The 18801-nt window shown below is 41.8% G+C and overlaps 1 protein-coding gene across 8 annotated transcripts in view; it reads right to left on the reverse strand.

The window, feature by feature from the left end:
- The window catches only part of Ttll5 (tubulin tyrosine ligase like 5), a 233987-nt gene that overhangs the window by 137392 nt on the left and 77794 nt on the right, over positions 1-18801 (reverse strand). For 6 of the 8 annotated variants that reach the window (XM_028771843.1, XM_028771841.1, XM_028771842.1 and 3 more), the window contains 4 exons: positions 12364-12426; positions 8861-8899; positions 3908-4065; positions 2851-3157 (listed from right to left, as the gene is read on the reverse strand). In XM_028771843.1, coding sequence (XP_028627676.1) covers positions 2851-3157; positions 3908-4065; positions 8861-8899; positions 12364-12426 — 567 coding nt within the window. Of the gene's footprint in view, positions 1-2850; positions 3158-3907; positions 4066-8860; positions 8900-12363; positions 12427-18801 lie in introns of those variants that run through there. The other 2 variants (XM_028771849.1, XM_028771847.1) reach the window with 2 other exon arrangements.

Below are 18801 nucleotides of genomic sequence, written 5' to 3' on the forward strand. Positions count from 1 at the left end.
AGTAGGGGACTGAGTGCAAAAAAAAGTCCAAAATGGAGGACCAGATTGCAGGGGAGTGAGGCCAGGGAGTCTGCTTGCTCCTGGATTTTCATCTGTAAGAGGTTCCAGCAAGTGAGCTATAAATAAGGTTACAATTTAATTACTAACAGGGGCAGTTATGGAAGTACAGTATGAATTTGAAATGATGAATTTAAATGTCCAAATATTCCCAACAAAAACATTCCTATTCTCATCTAGAGAATAACAGTATGTTCCAGATACTTTCAAATGTAGCTTACTCACCAACTGCACTGACTAAAGCTCACAAACTGATAGTCAGTTGAAATTTCAACCCTAATTTTTTCAAATGAAATAAAGAATACTGAGTTTTTCATGTCCATAAACCGTCCAAAGACACCCCCCTCCCTCCACCAAGGGTATCCTGAGACTGTCTCAAGAGCATTTATTAGTCAGTCATCGGCACACCCCCTTACTTAGAATCCTGGACAGAAGTATAAGACCAGCATGATTGGCACTAAAGCAACCTGGTTTTGGAAAACAAGACTGTTACACAAATCTTCGACAGGCATCATGAAGGAGGTGGTGCATGTGGTCTCCACCCTAGCCTTGGCCTTCCCCAAACCCCAGGGACCACTGAAACAGCTGTCCTATAGGACAGTGGGTAGCAGTGCAGTTTGCTGACTTACATAATATATCTTACAAGCTCAGATTCCTACAGCAGCTCAGGAGGATGCTACTGCTGGAATGGAGCTCAGAATATACTTCTATCTTCTATTTTCAATTCTCTTATCCTCTTCCCCCTTCCAGAAATCGTGTCAGAAGTCCTTGTATGACGCTGTACCTTGGCGCCACAGAGGAGGCTGAAGCCTGGAAAGGGTCTCTGGCTCTATGACTGCCCTCAATCCACAGACCAGAGCTCAGGCAGTGGAAATGAGTTCATATAACCTGGATTCACCAATGACCTAGTCTCATTCTCCCAGTGCCCTCCCAAACCCGAGCCTACACACAAAGCAGAAGATATGGCCTCTGGAAAGCACAGCCCAGCTCCCAGGCAACTCAACATCTCCATAGGCCTCCGTCAGCAACCTCCCCGCAGTCTACTCCTTATTACTTGGAAGAAGAGCTATGCCTCTGCTGGTCTCTTTCCACCTGTCTTTTAGGGCCCTTCTCTGTTAATACATCCATTTCTACATCTTAATCCTCTGGCCATCAAATCTTTCCTCTTAAGTCTATAGATAAGTTCCAGAATCCCTATCTTTAAAAATAAAACCATCTTTTCTCTCTCCATGATGTGGTCTCACCTCCACTGCCAAGGCCTATGAAACACTACCATCACACTTGCTCTCTGATCTCCTCGGCTCACAACTGCCTCCCCACCTACAAATTCAGAAGTGCCTCTTTATTCTTTCCTGCAACAGGCATGCTAAGCACACTTGACAGCCCATCTGTTGCTGGCAGTGTTACCCCTGCCACTCTGAAATGCTCCCTCTTGGTCTTGTACTGACCTACCCAGAGTGGTATTCCCCAAGACTGAGGTACTCTCTGTTCTCCCCTCATCCATAGTGAGTTAATTCCAACTATCAGTAATGTCCACTGTAAGGCTTGAACTATGAACCTTGACCTCTAAGTTGTACTTTTGCTGGTCACATGCTGCAGGGCACATCTTCCTGTTCTTTCTGCCCACTGACAGCATCACCACATTAGCCAGTGCAGAGTGCTTCAGTCTGCCACTCTTCCCTCACAAACAGCCTAGCCCTGCCTCCTTCTCTCCATTTCTATGGCGTTACTCTCTGGCCAACACCTCCATCTTTTGGGTTTGGACAATTCTAACCATCCCTTCCTACACTGAGTTTCTTCTCTTATCAACTGGTCACAATGCAAGCAAAATTTACTCTCTATAACAGGATCTGACTCAGGTAGCTACTTAAAAGCCAATCAAAAACCAAACCCAGTTCCCCTAAAGCCTCTGCACAATCTAACAGCGTCCATTTTGGGGAAGTCTAATTCCTTATCACACCTTCCTGAAACTGTTTTAGCCCCCAAATCTTCCAGGTCCCAAATGCAAAGGCTTTTACCATCTCAGTGCCCTGAGTTTTGTTTCTCCTGCAGTCGGAGGCAGGGCTGATTCACACAAGCTCACTGCAAAGCTCACCTCCTCATACTCGCTCCAGTCTTAGTAACCCTCTACCCACCATGACACCACTGCAGCATCTTCACGGTATCCTTTGCTTCCTGGAAGACCATGTTTCTTTGTTCACTGTTCGTCTTCCTAGCAGACTGTAGGCTCCCCATGCCTGCCTTGCTCCCTGCAGCACTGCTTTATGGCATAGCATATTCCTGGCACCGAGCAGCTAGCAGTGCTTAAGGACGGACTGGGAGGAAATGCTGTACTATAGCGTCTCTGGGGCACTTACTTCTACCTGCTCAGCACTCTCAACACCAACCACTTCCCAAACCTGGAAAATCTGTATCAGTTAAGGCTAGGTCAAAGGTCACCTCTCATATGACGCCTCTCAGGCATTCTATTTCTGTGCCTTAAGATCACTGTGTCCTCGTGGGATCAGAGTCCCAGCTCCCAAAGAATCTCACACACTGACCCTGAGCTGCTTGAGTCAGTCTTGGTCACTCAGCACTCTTATTGAGATTACTGCCACCCAAGCATCTGTTGGGCCTGTGAAACCTGAGTCTTTCTCCAAACCTCTGTGTCTGTGATAATAGCAATGTTTAACTCATCATTAGTTCTCAGGACTTCAGCAATTTCCAGAGGAAACTGTGAAGCCACTGACACAGAGGCTGGCATTCAGTATAGTTAGCTATAACTTGACGACCATCATTCTCAAAGGAACCTACCTTAGATTGCCATTATCCTGGAGAATCTGCATCAGATTAAATTTAGATTCTGGCTCTTGAGTCTCGATTTTGCAGCACGGTTCTCCTTTATTAGTCCACTCAGCAACTTTCATGGCATTTTCTCTGGGTGAATTTTCTACTATAACAGTCAATGAAGGTGTGTACTTGGCTTGATTTTCTCCAAGAGACCCTGCAGACTCTTCCTGGGAAGCTTCCTGCTCTTCATCTTCATTGTCTAATCCAACTTCTTCCTCTTCTTCACTTTCTGTCTCAGTTTTAATATTCATTTCAGCTGGTTGGGTAATCACTAAATGCGAAGAATCACTAGTGTTGCTGAAAAAAGGATTAAAACGTCCTCTCTCCCAACACCTTCCTTTTATCTTTATAGTAAAAGCCCATGGCTACGTCAAACCACCCAGAGGACAGAATTAACCGACAGCTCACAACTGTCTCATCTCACACTCCTAATAACTTATTTATTAATGCTGACCGTGAGGGCTGAGCCTTCTCATCATGCCACACGGTGCTCTCAAGACCTAAGGCAATCCCTGCCACAAACTCCTTTGCCAGAGTACTTTCTCTGGTATGTCAGGGGCATTTAAAAAAAAAAAAAGCTTCAAAGAGGTACAAAGAACAAAGGACTATCCTCTGAGTCTGTGTTTGAAAGCAGGAATCATATATACATGGACCTCCATCCCATCACTGAGACCCCAGACACTAATGCGCTGCCTGATACAGGTACTCTACAGAGAAAGAACATGGGGATAAGATCAATCTATCAGTCAGTTAAAAATACACCTGCTGTAATGTAGGAGAATATCTGGGAAAGAAACTCCTTCATCTAAAATCTTCATGCCACCAGCAGCTTTCAAACAATGAACTAAACTACAGAACCATCAACCCCAGAAACACTGCTCAGAACCCACTAATGTGGATGCTTGTTATTTCTAAAGTATCTAGCATTCATTTGACTCATCAGGTATGAAAGAAGAAACTGGTTAACTGGCTCTGCCAGGACCCAGACTGTACAGTTTGTTGAAAGCTCACTGGCAGGTACCTGGGTATTTTGGCCTCATTGCCCTCAATCTGCCACTCCGTCGTCTACGTTTTCGCACCTCCAGAGACAGTAGCTTCCTCTCATAAAGAGCAGCATGCAGCTTGGCCTTGGAGTTCATGCTCTCCACCTTTAGCTCTGGTGTTCCATCCGTATTCACTCTGCAGAAACAGCAGAAGAACACACCTTCAGAAAGGACTCTTCCTGAATTGTGCATTCTGGTATATGCCTGCAATCCTAGTACTCAGGACAGGAGGCAGGGGAATCGTAAGCTCAAAGATATCTATAGCAACACAAATAGTCAAGTCCTCTTCTTTACTCCAAGACTGTCATGGGAACTCTCATGAACTCTAACACAGTTGGAGTGCCCAGGAAAATGGGAATGGTGTAGTCAACATTAAGATCTCATTAATGGCTTTCCTCAATTTATTAAATGTTTTGAACAAAAATATATGTGAAGACAACATTTCAATACTTTTAAGCATCTTGGCTATCACTTTACTGCAGGGACTGTAAAGTGTCACTCAAAACCCTATACCTTCAGAAGAACTAGGAGACAGCAGTAATTTCTTAATAGTTGAGATATAAAATACATATTGTTCATGTTAAAGTTAGTTGCAATCTTCGCATTAGTATTGAAACATCCTTTTGAATGTATATAATAATACATACAAATTTGACAGAGCTGGCAATAGAGAACAGATGATGAACTAAGAATAGGGCAGTGACACAGAGGGGACTGTGACTCATAGGGAAGTGTCACCAAAAAGCTGCAGAGACTGAGGGTCTTCCCAGTCCAGTGTTCCACAACCTGGGGATATGCCAAGGCTCCTGACCTTCTTTAGAACCTAATTAGTTCCACAAGGAGATGGGAGAATGGCAGAATCCCTTCAGGTGTTGAGTATAGTCAAGAATTAGAGTCAGAGGCACAGACATGAGCCGGCAGCAGACAACAGACAAGGCTCAACTCTAGCTGGTTGTGAATGAGATGTGGGGTAGGGAAGGGGGTGGTAACGCCTACGCCAGGTCTGAGTAAAATGAGTCACAGACTAGGGATGTGAGTGATGTGAGCCTGGTCCAGACAAGGAGTGGAGAAAGCACAGGGCCTCTACCCTCTGAGGCACCTCACCGCCTTCTTTTGATGCAAGTTGTCACTATGATACTGAGCCTGACCTCAAACTTTTGGGTTCAACTGTTTCTCCGGCCTTAGCCTCCCAAAGTAACTACAACTAAGAAATGTTCAAACTTAGCTATTATCATACTCTCAAAGACTGAACTCCACAGAGCTCTGAAAATAGACATATAGCCAATTAAATAATAAACAACTCAGACTGAAAAGCACCATTCAAGCCATTTATTTACAAATAATTAGCTACGATCAAATGTGGTAACTATGATGCCAAATGTGACATCAAATGTGACCATCTCTGTCTTTCTAAGGAAACATCTTTAAAAGCTTAACCTGGAGCCAGGTGTGGTGGCACATGCCTTTAATCCCAGCACTTCAGAGGCAAAGGCAGGTGGCTCTCGTAAATTCGAGGCAGCCTGGTCTACAGAGTGAGTTCCAAGACAGCCAGGGCTACACACTGAAACCATGTCTTGAAAGAAAAGAAACTAATTAATTAATTAACTTGGTTTGAGATAGCTTAATATTTTAAGTCACCTTAACAGAATGGGTTGAAGTTGATATCTTAATAAAGCCCAGTGTTTACTTACATGCGCTAATATTTATTGCATAAAAAACCATAACTTTTTGTTCACTGTTTTCTGTGTCATGTCTACCAACAGCTTTTATGTTTAGAGTCATGAACGACCTCTCATCTTTCTACAAGACAAGGATTCAAGTTAATTTTTAAAGTATTTTTCCAATTTGTTTAAAATAACTTCCTTTCTACTTGGGTTACACTGAAGTTTTTGTTCAAGATCAAATAAGCATAGATATGAGTGTGTTTCTGGGCTATTTCTCCCAGTTCCACTATCTTTACTGGAGAATTAGAGGATTTAAGTCACGGACTCTGAGTTTTATTCACAATTACTTTGGATTTTCTAAGTCCTTTGCAATTCTCTAAGTCTGCCCTACCCCATCCCCCACACCCAGACAGGGTTTCTCTGTGTAGCCCTGGCTGTCCTGGAACTCACGCTGTAGACCAGACTGGGCTCGAACTCATAAAGATCCACCTGCCTCTGCCTCCCAAGTGCTGGGATTAAAGAAGTGTGCCACCAATGCCCAGGCCTCTTCCTTTCTTCTTTCTTTTTTCCATAAGTTTTAAAAGTTGCTTAGTTTCTTAAAAATCTACTATACCAATGATTGAAATTGTCCTGGATCTTTGATGGATATTTTAACCAATATTAAGTCCACCAGTCCATGGATAAGGCATCTCTCTTCATAAACTTGAACTTTGTTAGTCTCAATCAATAATATTTAGTACTTTTAGTGTACAAGTACTAAATTTACTCCTGAGTACTTCATATTTTCATATTATAAAGGCAATTCAAGCTTGTTCCAATTATTTACTAATGTCAATATATTAAAATATGATGATTTTAGCACGCTGATCTTCTGTCCCAGAATTTTACTAAGTGCATGGATACGCTGTAGTATTTTGTGGAAGTCCTGGGATGATCCTTCATCTTTTCTTTCTTCCACCTCCTCTTCCTTCTTCTTCTGTATGTTTGGTACATACAGTGTAGATATGTGTGTGTGCGGGTGCATGTGCACATGTGTGTACCCAAAGGCCAAAAGAGCACACTCTAGCCTCTATGACTCTATGACCTGACTACTTCCCCCGAGACATGCTTTCCTATTGACTGTTGAGACCAAGAAACCCGGAACTTGCATTGTACGAAGCCTTTTATAACAAACCCAATATTCTGACTAGATTCAAAGCCCTGCAAAATTTCTATTTCAGCTTTGTTCAGTCTGCATCAATGGTATCCGCAACAATTTTAGTCACTTCACCTAAGTTGTCAGAATAACAGAATAACTTCAATAGTAATGTTTCCTTAACATCCCTCCACCGAATCCGTTTGTGTCTATCGAGCGACACTCATGCCATGCCACTCTATCTAGTTGGCATGTGGTGTCCCCTCTCTTCACTGTTTGCTTGCTTTAACTGCCTTGTACTTTTCTTACTTCCTTCACTTCTGCTTATTCTACTCGGCTTTGTGAAATTTCTCAAGATGGACTCCAGAGCTGCGACTTCAGTCCTCAGAGTCTTCTCTCCTTCTTTTCCTTCTTGCATGTTTTCTTCTTATTTTGAGATAAGGTCTTGCTATCTTCAAAGCTCAAGGCTGGCTTTGAAGTCATCAGCCTTTGCCTTAGCATCTGGAGCAGGACTACAGGCACATCCACCATGCCTACTTCTGGGCTCCATTTGTAACGTAAGCACTCAGAACTACAAAGATCCCTCAAGATATCAACTTAGCTGAAAAATCACACATTTTATGTTTTATTATTAATGATTTCAAAATACTTTGTGATGTTCTTCTTAATTCACAGAGATTATTTAGAAATGTGCTGCTTCTAGCCCAAATATCTGGAGATTTTCCAAGGATATGACTTTTTATTTCAATCCTTTTAAATCTATTAAAACTTGTTTCATACTCTAGCATATAATACACAGCCCAGTTTTTATATATTTAATCTTTTAGACCATCAAACTATCCATATGAACATTAATATTTAAAGACAGCTAAAAGTTAAAGGTCAGAGTCCATTCATTTGAAACAATTCTTTTCTTAGATTTTAGAAACACAGTTTCTATACTAGCCTAGCATAGTCTGAAACCATGTGGCCACGCCTGGCTGCGAGTTCACCACAGCACTCCTATGTTAGCCTCTCATGTCCTAGGATTACAAGTACCAGCCATTATAATCAGCTGTTAAACAGTCTTTTTGTCTAATTTTTTAAAAATTTCTTTTCTCCTACTTCCCAATTGATGGTAATATATGTTTTACCTATTACTTGACCAAATGCTATAGAAAATTTATAAATTGTGACTTTCATTTGAAAATAAGCTATATGAATTTCTTTCAGTTTTCCTTACAAGGCAATCAGAATGACTTTCTTAAAAGAAAAGTTAAGTTTATGCCTCAGAAAGCTTGTTGTAGATGACGGGATGGCTCTATGGGTAGAGGAACTTGTTGTACAAGCCTGGCAACCTGACTTTGATTCCCAGAACCCAGGCAGTAAAGGAGTAAGAAGAGACGCAACTCTGTAAATACCTTCTTTGCCTACACACATGTGCCATGGCAGACATACCCACATGCATCACGTACTCAGAGACACACAAACAGAAATTTAAGCTATTGGATGAGAAACTAAGTTTTAGTTGACTCATAAAGGAAAAATAGCTAGAGACCAGGAGCTGCGCCGTCTTCTGTGTTGTACTGCTTTCTGAAGAGGACAGCACAGAATAAATAAAGTAAACCGTTCAACTCTCAGGAGCCAGCAGATGTGTGTGTAGGCTCAAGAGTTTCTGTGGCAGCTCGAGTCTTAACTGAGGCAAAGCCATTTCGTCTTTCCTCTGATTATTTTCTGATCTGCTGGATGAAAGCTCCCTGTGAGCTGACTTCCAGCAGGTCCAGTCAGTCCTGTGAGCTGACTTCCAGCAGGTCCAGTCACAGTCTTATGTTACCTAAGGCGCAATATAACCATGGAGATAACATGGTGACAGTTTTCAACTCTCATTACTACTCTAGTCTCTTTCGTCCCACCAAGCAAAAAAGCTATTATTATTAGTTAAAATGACATACATGTAGTTTAAAAAGCTAAATCTTCTACCTATTTTCTAATATGTGGCCCAAGCATACTTTTTCAATAGAAAGCATATAGATATTGCTGCCAGTAGTGATGAGCCAAACTGAAAATAGTTATAGAAAACATGACGTTCAGTCTGTGCACAGCTACACATCATGCAGATGAAAAGCATTTGTTAACTTTGAAAAATTAGTTACCGTGCTCTTCCTGTCAGCAAGCTCCTTCTGGGGTTTCCCCTGCAGATGTAGAAAGGACAACAGGGTTAGAGAATACCACCCACTCCTCATTCCAGAATTCACACACATCGGGAATGCACTCGTAAGAGACTCAGCATCTAATTAGGGCCGACTGGGCATCTTTGGGAGAAGCAGATACTCTCAGAGAAAAGCAGACTACTGTGAGGTAGGAGGATACATTTAAAAATGGGCAACAGGCAAAGGAAATGCAGAGAAAAACGACAACAATGACTTAACATTTGTCCATCCACTTATAAAGCAAATTATAACTATTCCTCATGATCACATGAAGAAGGCAGTTTACTCCCTACCCCCATGTCCTGTGTGTGCGTGCACATGTATGTGTGTGAGTGTAGATGAGTGGGAGACGGTACTTCTATATTCTGCCCATGGTCAGGGCTTGAGAGGTCTGCAATGGATCCCAAGGTCTAGATCCGATTACAGAGCTTTGTACTTTCATTGAACTATTCCAGTATAGGAAACCAAGTTCCATCTCATGGAGTCCCTCAAAAATAGATTTTCCACAATTATGGAAAAAAAAACATGTTTAAAAAACAAAAGATGTTCAAAAGCTAAATGCCAACTGTATCTGTTAAAGAGGCTTTTGCTTTTCCTTAAAAACCATTTCCTCCTCATTCAGTTTCTGCACGGAACACTTTGGAGTGTGCGGTTGTTCCACAGACTGACTCATACTCCTTCTGCATTTAGTTCAGCACAATTTTACCACCATTGTAAGGTCCATGTGTCCACCACAAGACACTGGGCAATGATACTGCCCAGCATGAGGTCATTGCTGTTGTCCTTTCATTACCGTGGATATTCACGAGCTAACCCTCATTTCATTAACTTGTTCAATTGAATATTTTGTCATTTCAAAACTGTCATGTTGATGGAGACACACAATATGTAATCTGTGATATTTTTTAAAAGACAAAAGCAGTATAGATAACATTTATAGAAAAATCAAGTAAAAATGTTAAATCTTTACCAGGATGTTTTGTTTTTCTTTTTCTATACCTTCCTGTCCCTGCTAGTGTCCTGAGAGGTGTGCGTCAGAAAACCCAGGATGAGTAACTTTTAGTCCAGACAATGGTCATCTCCAGGAATCTGCAATCATGGCCTCTAAGTATAATCACATGGGCAGCTTTTAATAAGTACCTCCTCTTCCCTCCAGGTTGGAGATGGGGTATAAATATCACTTACAAGTTCCCCCTGGGTTACTAATGTGCAGCCAGAGTTAAAACTATTGCCATACAATAGGGTACTGGGTTTGCCAAAGCTGGGTGAGCAGATTGGAAGAGGTGGAGAAGGGGTGGAAGGTGGACAAACTCAACCTACAAAAAATGAGTGGAGAAGTAGTTTGAAATAACAATTTAATGTGTGTGGGAAAGATCAACTCAGACTAAGAGAAGAAATTTAGTGGAAGATGTTAAGATTTAGAATTAAGACAATTTCCTTTTTTTCAAAACATATTTTTCTACCACATGCTGGGCTCTAACACTGACAAAGATGAACACAGGGAAGCTCCTATCAGAGGGCCGGCAGGTAAAGTACGAGTCAGTAAACAGGAGCTTTTAACCCAGTTCGGAAATGCAAGGCTGACTGAAGGATACAAACCTGAGCTACAGCTACGTAGGGATGGATAGAAAGCATCACAGCAACAGGGAGTTTGTGAGGATAAGATGGGATGGAAAAACAGACATGTGTCCTGATCGGGCCAAGGTAAGGTTGGCAGGATGGAGATGAAGTTTTACCAGGTTACTAAGAGTAGATTATAAAGGCATTCCTTTGCTAAACTGGGAAATTTATGTTTTCTTAATAAAAAAAATTCTAGAAGTTTATTAGCAAGAATCGTTAGCTGGAACCTGCAGAAATAATGCAGAAATACACTAACTTGAACGATATACTCTAATTAAATGAGCATTTTATCCATATACATTTAGGATGTGCATAATAATGGATTTGCTGCTTTGCTGTTTAAAGACCCACACAGACAAAGAGACCTTCACGAAGTCTCAGGCCACACTCTAGTTTTTATGCAAAACTCTGGGGCTGTCTTCTAAGCAAACTCAAGGATCATCAAAAGCTATGTGTGGTTATTCAACACTTCTACCATAATTGAACAGATGCAAAGTACAAATCTAATTTCCTATAATAACAAAGAAACTGCAAGAAATGTCTGAAATCTGGATATCTATTTTAAGACTCCCTCAGAAAACAAGCCATATCCTGAAAGTAAAACAAATTTCTTCAAACAACCAAGGAGCTTCATTAAACTAATCAATTACTGAACTGTTCTGCAATGTGGCTATACTACACAGGCGACAAGCATTCACAGGGGTATACCGCCCCTGGTGGCTGTGCCATCTGGATTCCAGCTTCTGCTAACACTGTTTCCCAACTCCCCTGGCATTGAGCTCACCAGCTGCCATCTGTGCCTGAGTTTACTTTGCCATTTATGGACCCTCCACCTTTTCTGACCTGGCAACACTTTTGTTCTTGAAAACCAGCATTGCACCATTTAAAACTGTGCCTGGAGCACTCACTATTCTCTGCTTCCTGACTGTGGATGCAGCATAACCAGCTACACTATACTCCTGCCTCTGCGGCTCCCCTGACATGATAAAAAGGTCTCTCAAACTGTAAGCCAAAATAAAACCTGTCTGCCTCAAGGGAGAAGGGGAGGGGAAGGGGAAAGGGAGAGAGGGAGGAAAGGAGGGGGAGAGAGAAGGAAGAAAGGAGGGAAGAGAGAGGGAGGAAAGTAGGGAAGAGAAGGAGAAAAGGAAGGAGAAGAGAGAGGGAAGAAAGATAGGGAGGAAAGGAAGGAGGAGAGAGAGGGAGGAGAGAGAGGGAGGAGAGAGAGGGAAGAAAGGAGGGAGGAGAGAGAGGGAAGAAAGGAGGGAGGGGAGGGAAGGGAGAAGGGAGAGAGAGAGGAAGGGAAAGAGGGAGGAGAGAGATAGGGGAGAAGGGAGGGAAGAAGTTTTAAAAACAAAAACAGTATACGAAAGGTGCTGAGTAAGGATCTTCTTTTAGAAAGAAGAAGAATTAGAAGAATAAGAGGAAAAGGGAGAAGGAGGAGAAGGAGGGGGAGGAAGAAGAGAAGGAGGAGGAATCGGAAGCAGAAGCAAAAGGAGAAGAGGAGGAGGAGGAGAAGGAAGGAAAAGAAGAGGAGGAAGAAGAGGAAGAGGAGGAGGAAGAGGAGGAGGAGGAGGAGGAGGAAGCAGCAGCAGCACTGGGTGCTTGGTAAGACTACTCAGAAGATTTTTATGACTTAATTTTTGGCTTTTACAAACATTACAAAATGCTGAAAGCTGTTAGCATACGCTGGAAAATGAGCTGTTATACTGGATTTCTATCCTAGGCCCTACATGAGACTGGGATGAAGCCACTACCCTTCTTTTACATATGTTTTCTCTTATGCTTTGCAATTTAGTTCTAAATATTTAAGCTGAGCAAATTCCTACCTGTCCTGGAATAGGCGTGTTGCCAGCATGTAGTTCATGGAGGTTTTGTGTTCAAGGTAGGACCTGAAGGACAAAGAAATAAACCAAATTATTTCTTAAGTTTCTTTCAAGACGGAAAATATAGAAATAAAACCACAAACCAAGCACAAAATAAGTCGCATATGCACTGTCTCTAAAGTGCCAACGGAGGAGATGGATGCTCAAATTAAAATGATAAATGACTGAGTAAGCATAAGGGTAGACTGACTGCTCAAGTCCACCCTGCTGCAATGAACAGACAAAAAGAACAAAGAAGATGACTTGACATAGAAAACAGAGTTCCTCAGATTAGTGAGAAGAGATACGCTACATTCAAGACGTCATAATGAAAGGTTAGACCACCGCCACTGTCACCACTGACAACAGAAACGGAAGAGAGAAAGCTGCACAAAGGAGAGAAATGGGAGACTTTCAGTCTAACTGTCCCCAAAGTGGGAACATCCAGTGCTTTTATGGTGTTTATGGCAGAGGACAAACTTTCAGAAAATGGATAATCTGGGTCACTAATTCCTTCATGTTCTCCACACAGCTGTTGAATGGTAATTCTGTGAGACCAGTCAGAAACGTTTCCTAGGACCCTTTTCATCCCACATCCCCCACGGATCCTTAGCCTCTAAATGGAAACCTTCCCAAGCACAATGGCTGCTCATGTCCACCTCCCCCCACCCCCCACCCCTCCACCAAGCCTTTCTTAATAGCATCACTGTGAATCTACAGGCTTCCTTGTCTGACCTGCCTGCTCTTCCACAGAGACATGTCACATGCTGTCTCCAAGAATACCTCTTCCAGAAAAGCTGCATGATGCAATTCATTCCTAGATACACAGCAGGAGACACATTCAAGAATGCCAACAACATAGCTGTCCTTGACAGTTACAGACCAGAAATAAGTCCCATGTCCATCAACAAAAGAATGTTAGATTACCAGCAGTTCCAACATACTGTTTAGAAGGAAAGGGGATGTTAAAGGGAATGAGCTGCAGCTATGGTAAGAAAAAACTTAATAAAAGAACGAGATTACACGGAGCACACATTTTCTGTCTGGAAATATTCAAAACCAAAGAAATAATTCTGTTTCTACATATGAGAGAATAACTGCTACAGACCCTGTTCTCCTAGCACAAACAGCGAGAAAAGTGTACAAGATAAAGAAACAACTGTTTTCAGACATTAAACAAATAGTGGTACAAGAAGTGATTCCTATTAGTGAGAAAGAACAGAATTAACTCTTACAATTTCTCTGCCTTCCTTCCTACAGGCGATTTCCAGAGCATACATAAAGGGGGATTCGGGTGGAGACCAACAGTGTCTAAAATTAAAAGCCTAGATCAAAGCTATAAAAAGCATCTAGAATTTTCAGAGCAATGTACTGAAGCGGAGCAGGCTATGCATGAGGGGGAAAAAATCCCAAAATAATGGGATTTTTTTAATGAGAGGTTCCTTGAGTTTTAGGGTGCCTACCAATCTGCTTGGGCAGAGGGTGAAAGTCCTCTGGGCTAAGGAAAAAGCAACTATCAGAATAAAGAACAAGCAAGACTAGATGTAACTCAAACACTTCCACAGGTCATAGGAGCTGCCAATTGAGTGACAGCTGCCAGAACACACAGGGATCTCCTTAAAAGCTGGGTCACTTCACAGACACCCCAGAAGTGTCTTTTGAGGTAAGACAAATGTTGGGCTTATATTAAAACCATAACTCTACCATAACAATATATAGAAGGAAGCCTGAAAATGCTGAAGTACAAATAACTCAAGTGTCTGAACAGAACACTTTTTAACAGGGGTTAAAAAGGGCAAAGAAATCCAAGCACTGGTGATAAGCATGCACAATGTAGTGTCCAGTCAAAATTTACTGTACACGTGACTAGAGACAGTGTATCCCACAGACCAGTGGTTCTCTCCCTGTGTGTCGTGACCTATCCTGCATGTCATATATTTATATTACAATGTATAACACGAGCAAGATTACAGTCATGAAGTAACAATGAAAATAACTATATGGTTGGGGGTCACCACAACACGAGGAACTGTATTTAAGGGTCCCAGCGTCCGGAAGGTTGAGAACCGCTGCCATAAACCGAAGCAGTGCTAGTCAACGGGCTCAGGAATGACAATCTGAGTAAAACAAGAATGACAGGTATTTACCCAAATTATTACAATGTATGTATAAGGATCAAAGAAACAAAAAAGAGGGAAACAAGACAGAAAAATACAAATAAGAATTCTATATATGAAAAATGATTCAATACTGGAAATAAAATGTTCACTAGAATTAAGAGAAGTTAGGATGCTGCAAACAAAATGAAAAATGATCTTACAGATAGAAACACCAGCTAAGGCACACCACAGCCAGACAGCTGCAGACAGCAGTCTAGGGGCTGTGTAGATGGCTCAGTGGGTAAAGTGACTGCTGTATAAAATGAGGGCCTGAGTGTGGATCCCCAGCAACTGCATAAAAGCCTGGTGTGGTGGAGCACATCTGCACTGTCAGTCCTGCACCTGTGGAAACAGACTCCCAGAGATCACTGTCTAGGCAGCCTGGCCAAGCTGAAGAGCTCCATCAGTGAGAGGCTCTGCCTCAGATACAAACAGACCACAGAGATGGCCCAACAGGTAAAGGGAGTTGCTGCCATGCTTGGTGGATCTGAGGTCTGTCCCTGGGAACCACACGGTAGAAGGAGAGGGCCATCCTTTAACATCCACAGTTTGTATAAGCTGTGCCATATACAGCCCCTCAGCCCCTCCCATAATACACTGATAAAGTAAGGCAGAGAACCATCAGGAAAGACGACTGGTATTGGCTGCTGGCCTCTCCATAGTGGGAAACACGTGTGGAAACACATCCACGTGCACATTTACACAGCCTAGACCCACGCCCTCAGAGGAAAGCGGAAGGAAGGGTCAGCACTGTGCTCATGAAGAATAACACACGCTGGGCACGGTGGAACACACCTTTAATCCCAGCACTCTGGAGCACAGGCAGAAGCATCTGTCTCTGTGAGTTCGAGGCCAGCCTGGACTATAGAATAAATTCCAGAACAGCCAGGCCTACACAGAGAAACCCTATCTTGAAAAACCAAAACCAAAACAAACAAACAAACAAAAATAAACATATTCAGAGAAGAGGCCAAGATCTGATTTCTTATGTACTGGAGAAAAGAGTGTCAAGCTAGAATTCTACAACTTGTCAAAAAAAATCTTTTAAATGTTGAAACAAAACCATCTATAAAGAACCAGAAGTGGCCAAGTTGTTACCATCAGAGCTGCATGGGATTCATCAAATCCTAAAAGAAGTTCTTCAGATGCAAACCTGATGAATGCACAGTGAAGAATATGGAAAATGACAATGTATGTATAAACAGAAGATTTAAATTCCCTTACATTATAACTGACTCTTCCAGCAAAAGTAACAATGTAGTACTGTGGGATTACAGCAAAATACTAACAATAACACAAGAAGGATGGAAAAGTAGTGTGGTTGTAAAGACCCTATATTATACATGATATAGTAGAGTATCTGAAGATTACATCGCACTAAATAAAATACACAGTCACTGGAGAAATAGCAGAGAGGTAGGATAACTTATAAGCCAAAAGTTGACATAAGTGACATAAACAAAGAAGAGTAGATAAACAATACAAACTACCTATGAAGTGGGTTGCTGTCTTTAATTACTTGATGTATTTTGTCATTTCGCTTAAGTTTCCTGTCTTTACTTTATAGCAGTGTCATGCATGTGCACAGTGTACTGCACTTAGACCTACCCTCTGCTACCCTCTTGTCCTTCCCTCTGAAGCCCATCCTCTTCCTAACTAGCAAGAATTTGGTTTTACAATCTTTATAAATTTATTCTTTCCATTTTATGTTTTACCTATATGTATGTCCACCACACACATGCCTCATGATCATGAAGGTCAAAACAGGGCACTAGATCCCCACTCTCTCCCCCAACTCAAGTTACAGACAGCTGTGAACCACCATGTGGGTACTGGAAACTGAACCTGGACCTCTATAAAAGCAACAGGTGCTCATAACTACACGGCCATTTCTCCAGCTCCAAGATGATTTTTTTTTAAAAGATAACATCAATAAACCTTTAGCTTGAGTAAGGAAAAAACAAAAAAGATTAAATAAAGACGAAGAAGAGGAGGAAGAGGACAATAACGACCACTACTACCACCACCAGCAGCAGCAGGATGAATAAGGAGCCATTTTACTGCTTAACAGAGATGCAAAGGATCATGGCTGGGCTGCAGCTGTGGTCGGAGTCTCCGTCTTGCAGAGTATGTGCCCAGCTATGGATTCCATCTCTATAAACTATATAAACTGGGGATAGCAGCTCAAACCTATAATTCCAGCAATGAGGAAGTAGTAGTGGAAGGATCACAACTTCTAGGTCATCCCTGGCTATATAGCAAATTTGAGGCCTACTTGAGATACATGAGTCCCTGTCTCAGAAGAAGGGGTGGGAGGAAAGCTGGAGCTAGAGAAATGGACCAACAGATAAGAGCACCTTTACAGAGAACCCCAGCTTGGTTCCTGGCACCCACATCAGGCAAGTTAAAATCACCTGTAACTCTAGCTCTAGGAGATCCGAAGCCCTCTTTCAGTCTCTACAGGCGTCCACATTCACAGGGACACGCCCACAGAGAGACGTACAACAAACACATGTGCTTTTTAATCTTAAAGACCATAAGACACTATTATAAACATTTACTTGCCAACAAGGAGGAGGAGGAGGAGGAGGAGGAGGAGGAGGAGGAAGAAGAAGAAGAAGAAGAGGAAGAGGAAGAGGAGCAGCAGCAGCAGCCTAGGACCTGGCTTCTTCACTCCTTCACATTAGTGTCTTCACTAATACCAAATCTCAAAACAATTACAAAAAAAAAAGAAAAGAAAAGAAAAGAAAAAAAAATCAGAAGAGAATATTTCTAAACTCCTTCTACAAGGTCAGCATTATCCTAGTATCAAAACCAGACAAAGATATCACAAAAAAAAAAGAAGAAGAAAAGAAAAAGGGGGAGAAGGAGGGATGAAGACAAAGACTTTTACTGTAAATGCTAAAATCCTTAACACACTCAATTCAAAGCATATTAAAAATACTAAAAAGACTATTCATCTTAATCAAGTAACACCCATCCCAAGGGTACACAGTGCTATGCCCCAAGTGCACCAAAGAAAAACAAAGATAAAAGATAAAACGAGCCAGCAAGGATGCAGAAAAAGAGAAGGAACCTTCAGATACATTGCAAGGAATGCAAACTACCATTATGGAAGGCAGCACGGGAATTCCTCACAAATGAACAACAAGAACTGCCATACGATCCACCAGAGATACCTGTATCTCCATGGGTATTGAAACACTGCTAACAGAACACAGAAGCAATCTAAGTGTACCATCAAGAACGCAATGGATAGAGAATATGTGGTTCATACACTGTAGAATATCGTTATGCCATAGGAAGAACAAAATCTCGTCATCTTCCACAACATAAATGAACTTAGAGGTCAGAAATATGAATGAAGTGAGCCAGGCATAGAAAAACAAATACTCCCCTATCTCCCTTATATCTTCTATCCAAAGGCAGCTGGCATCGAACTAGTAGAAAGCAGACTGGTGATAACTAGGGTGTGGAGTAGTTAGGGAGGAGGAATAAGGTTATGATCAATTAGATAGCACAGTGGCCATAGGTAATAATGTTCTTGCAGAGTGGAAGGAATTTTAGGTATTTTTACCACAAAAAGTAACTGTGGGCTTTAGCCATTCCAATCTCTAAACATGATCTATACAGGAAGGATAAAATCAGGCTATTTTTTTTTCTTTAAATTGTAAGACAAAGCAACAGAAAAATACTAGTCATAAGAAAGTTGGTGTGGAGTGTATTAAGGCACACTAAGTACACTTCAGAAATAAAAGAAAGAATGAAAGAAAGCATTATGAGGAACACAACATTTTCTAACAAGGCAGAAGCCTGTCTCTCCTGAAGAGAGAGCCTCCTCAGCACTGACAAGAGAGCTCCAGAGTACAGGAAAAATGAAGAGAAAGGAAAGAGTGAGGGTCACCTAGGACAACCATGAACCTCCAGACCAGCCTCCCAGTGACTTGACAGTGGTCAGGGGGCTGAGACAAGAGCCCTAATGCCTGTGATCTGCTGCACCTTCCAGCAGGAGCCTATCCACCACAGGGCAAACACCTGTTCCACATACACTTCATATCTGCCACAATGAGCCACAGAAGAAACCTCAGCATGTTTTCAGATGCAAGTTATACAAATTACATTCTGTGACCTCAACAGAAGTAACCTAAAAAATCAGTAGCTAAAAGATCTCTAGAAAACCCCCAAATGTTTGAAAACAAACACACATCTAGATAACCTGAAAAGAAAATGACAAGGGAAGTGA

This window comes from Grammomys surdaster, unplaced genomic scaffold (genome assembly GCF_004785775.1).
Source record: "Grammomys surdaster isolate TR1022 unplaced genomic scaffold, NIH_TR_1.0 210, whole genome shotgun sequence".
In the NCBI taxonomy this organism is placed as follows: Eukaryota; Metazoa; Chordata; class Mammalia; order Rodentia; family Muridae; genus Grammomys; species Grammomys surdaster.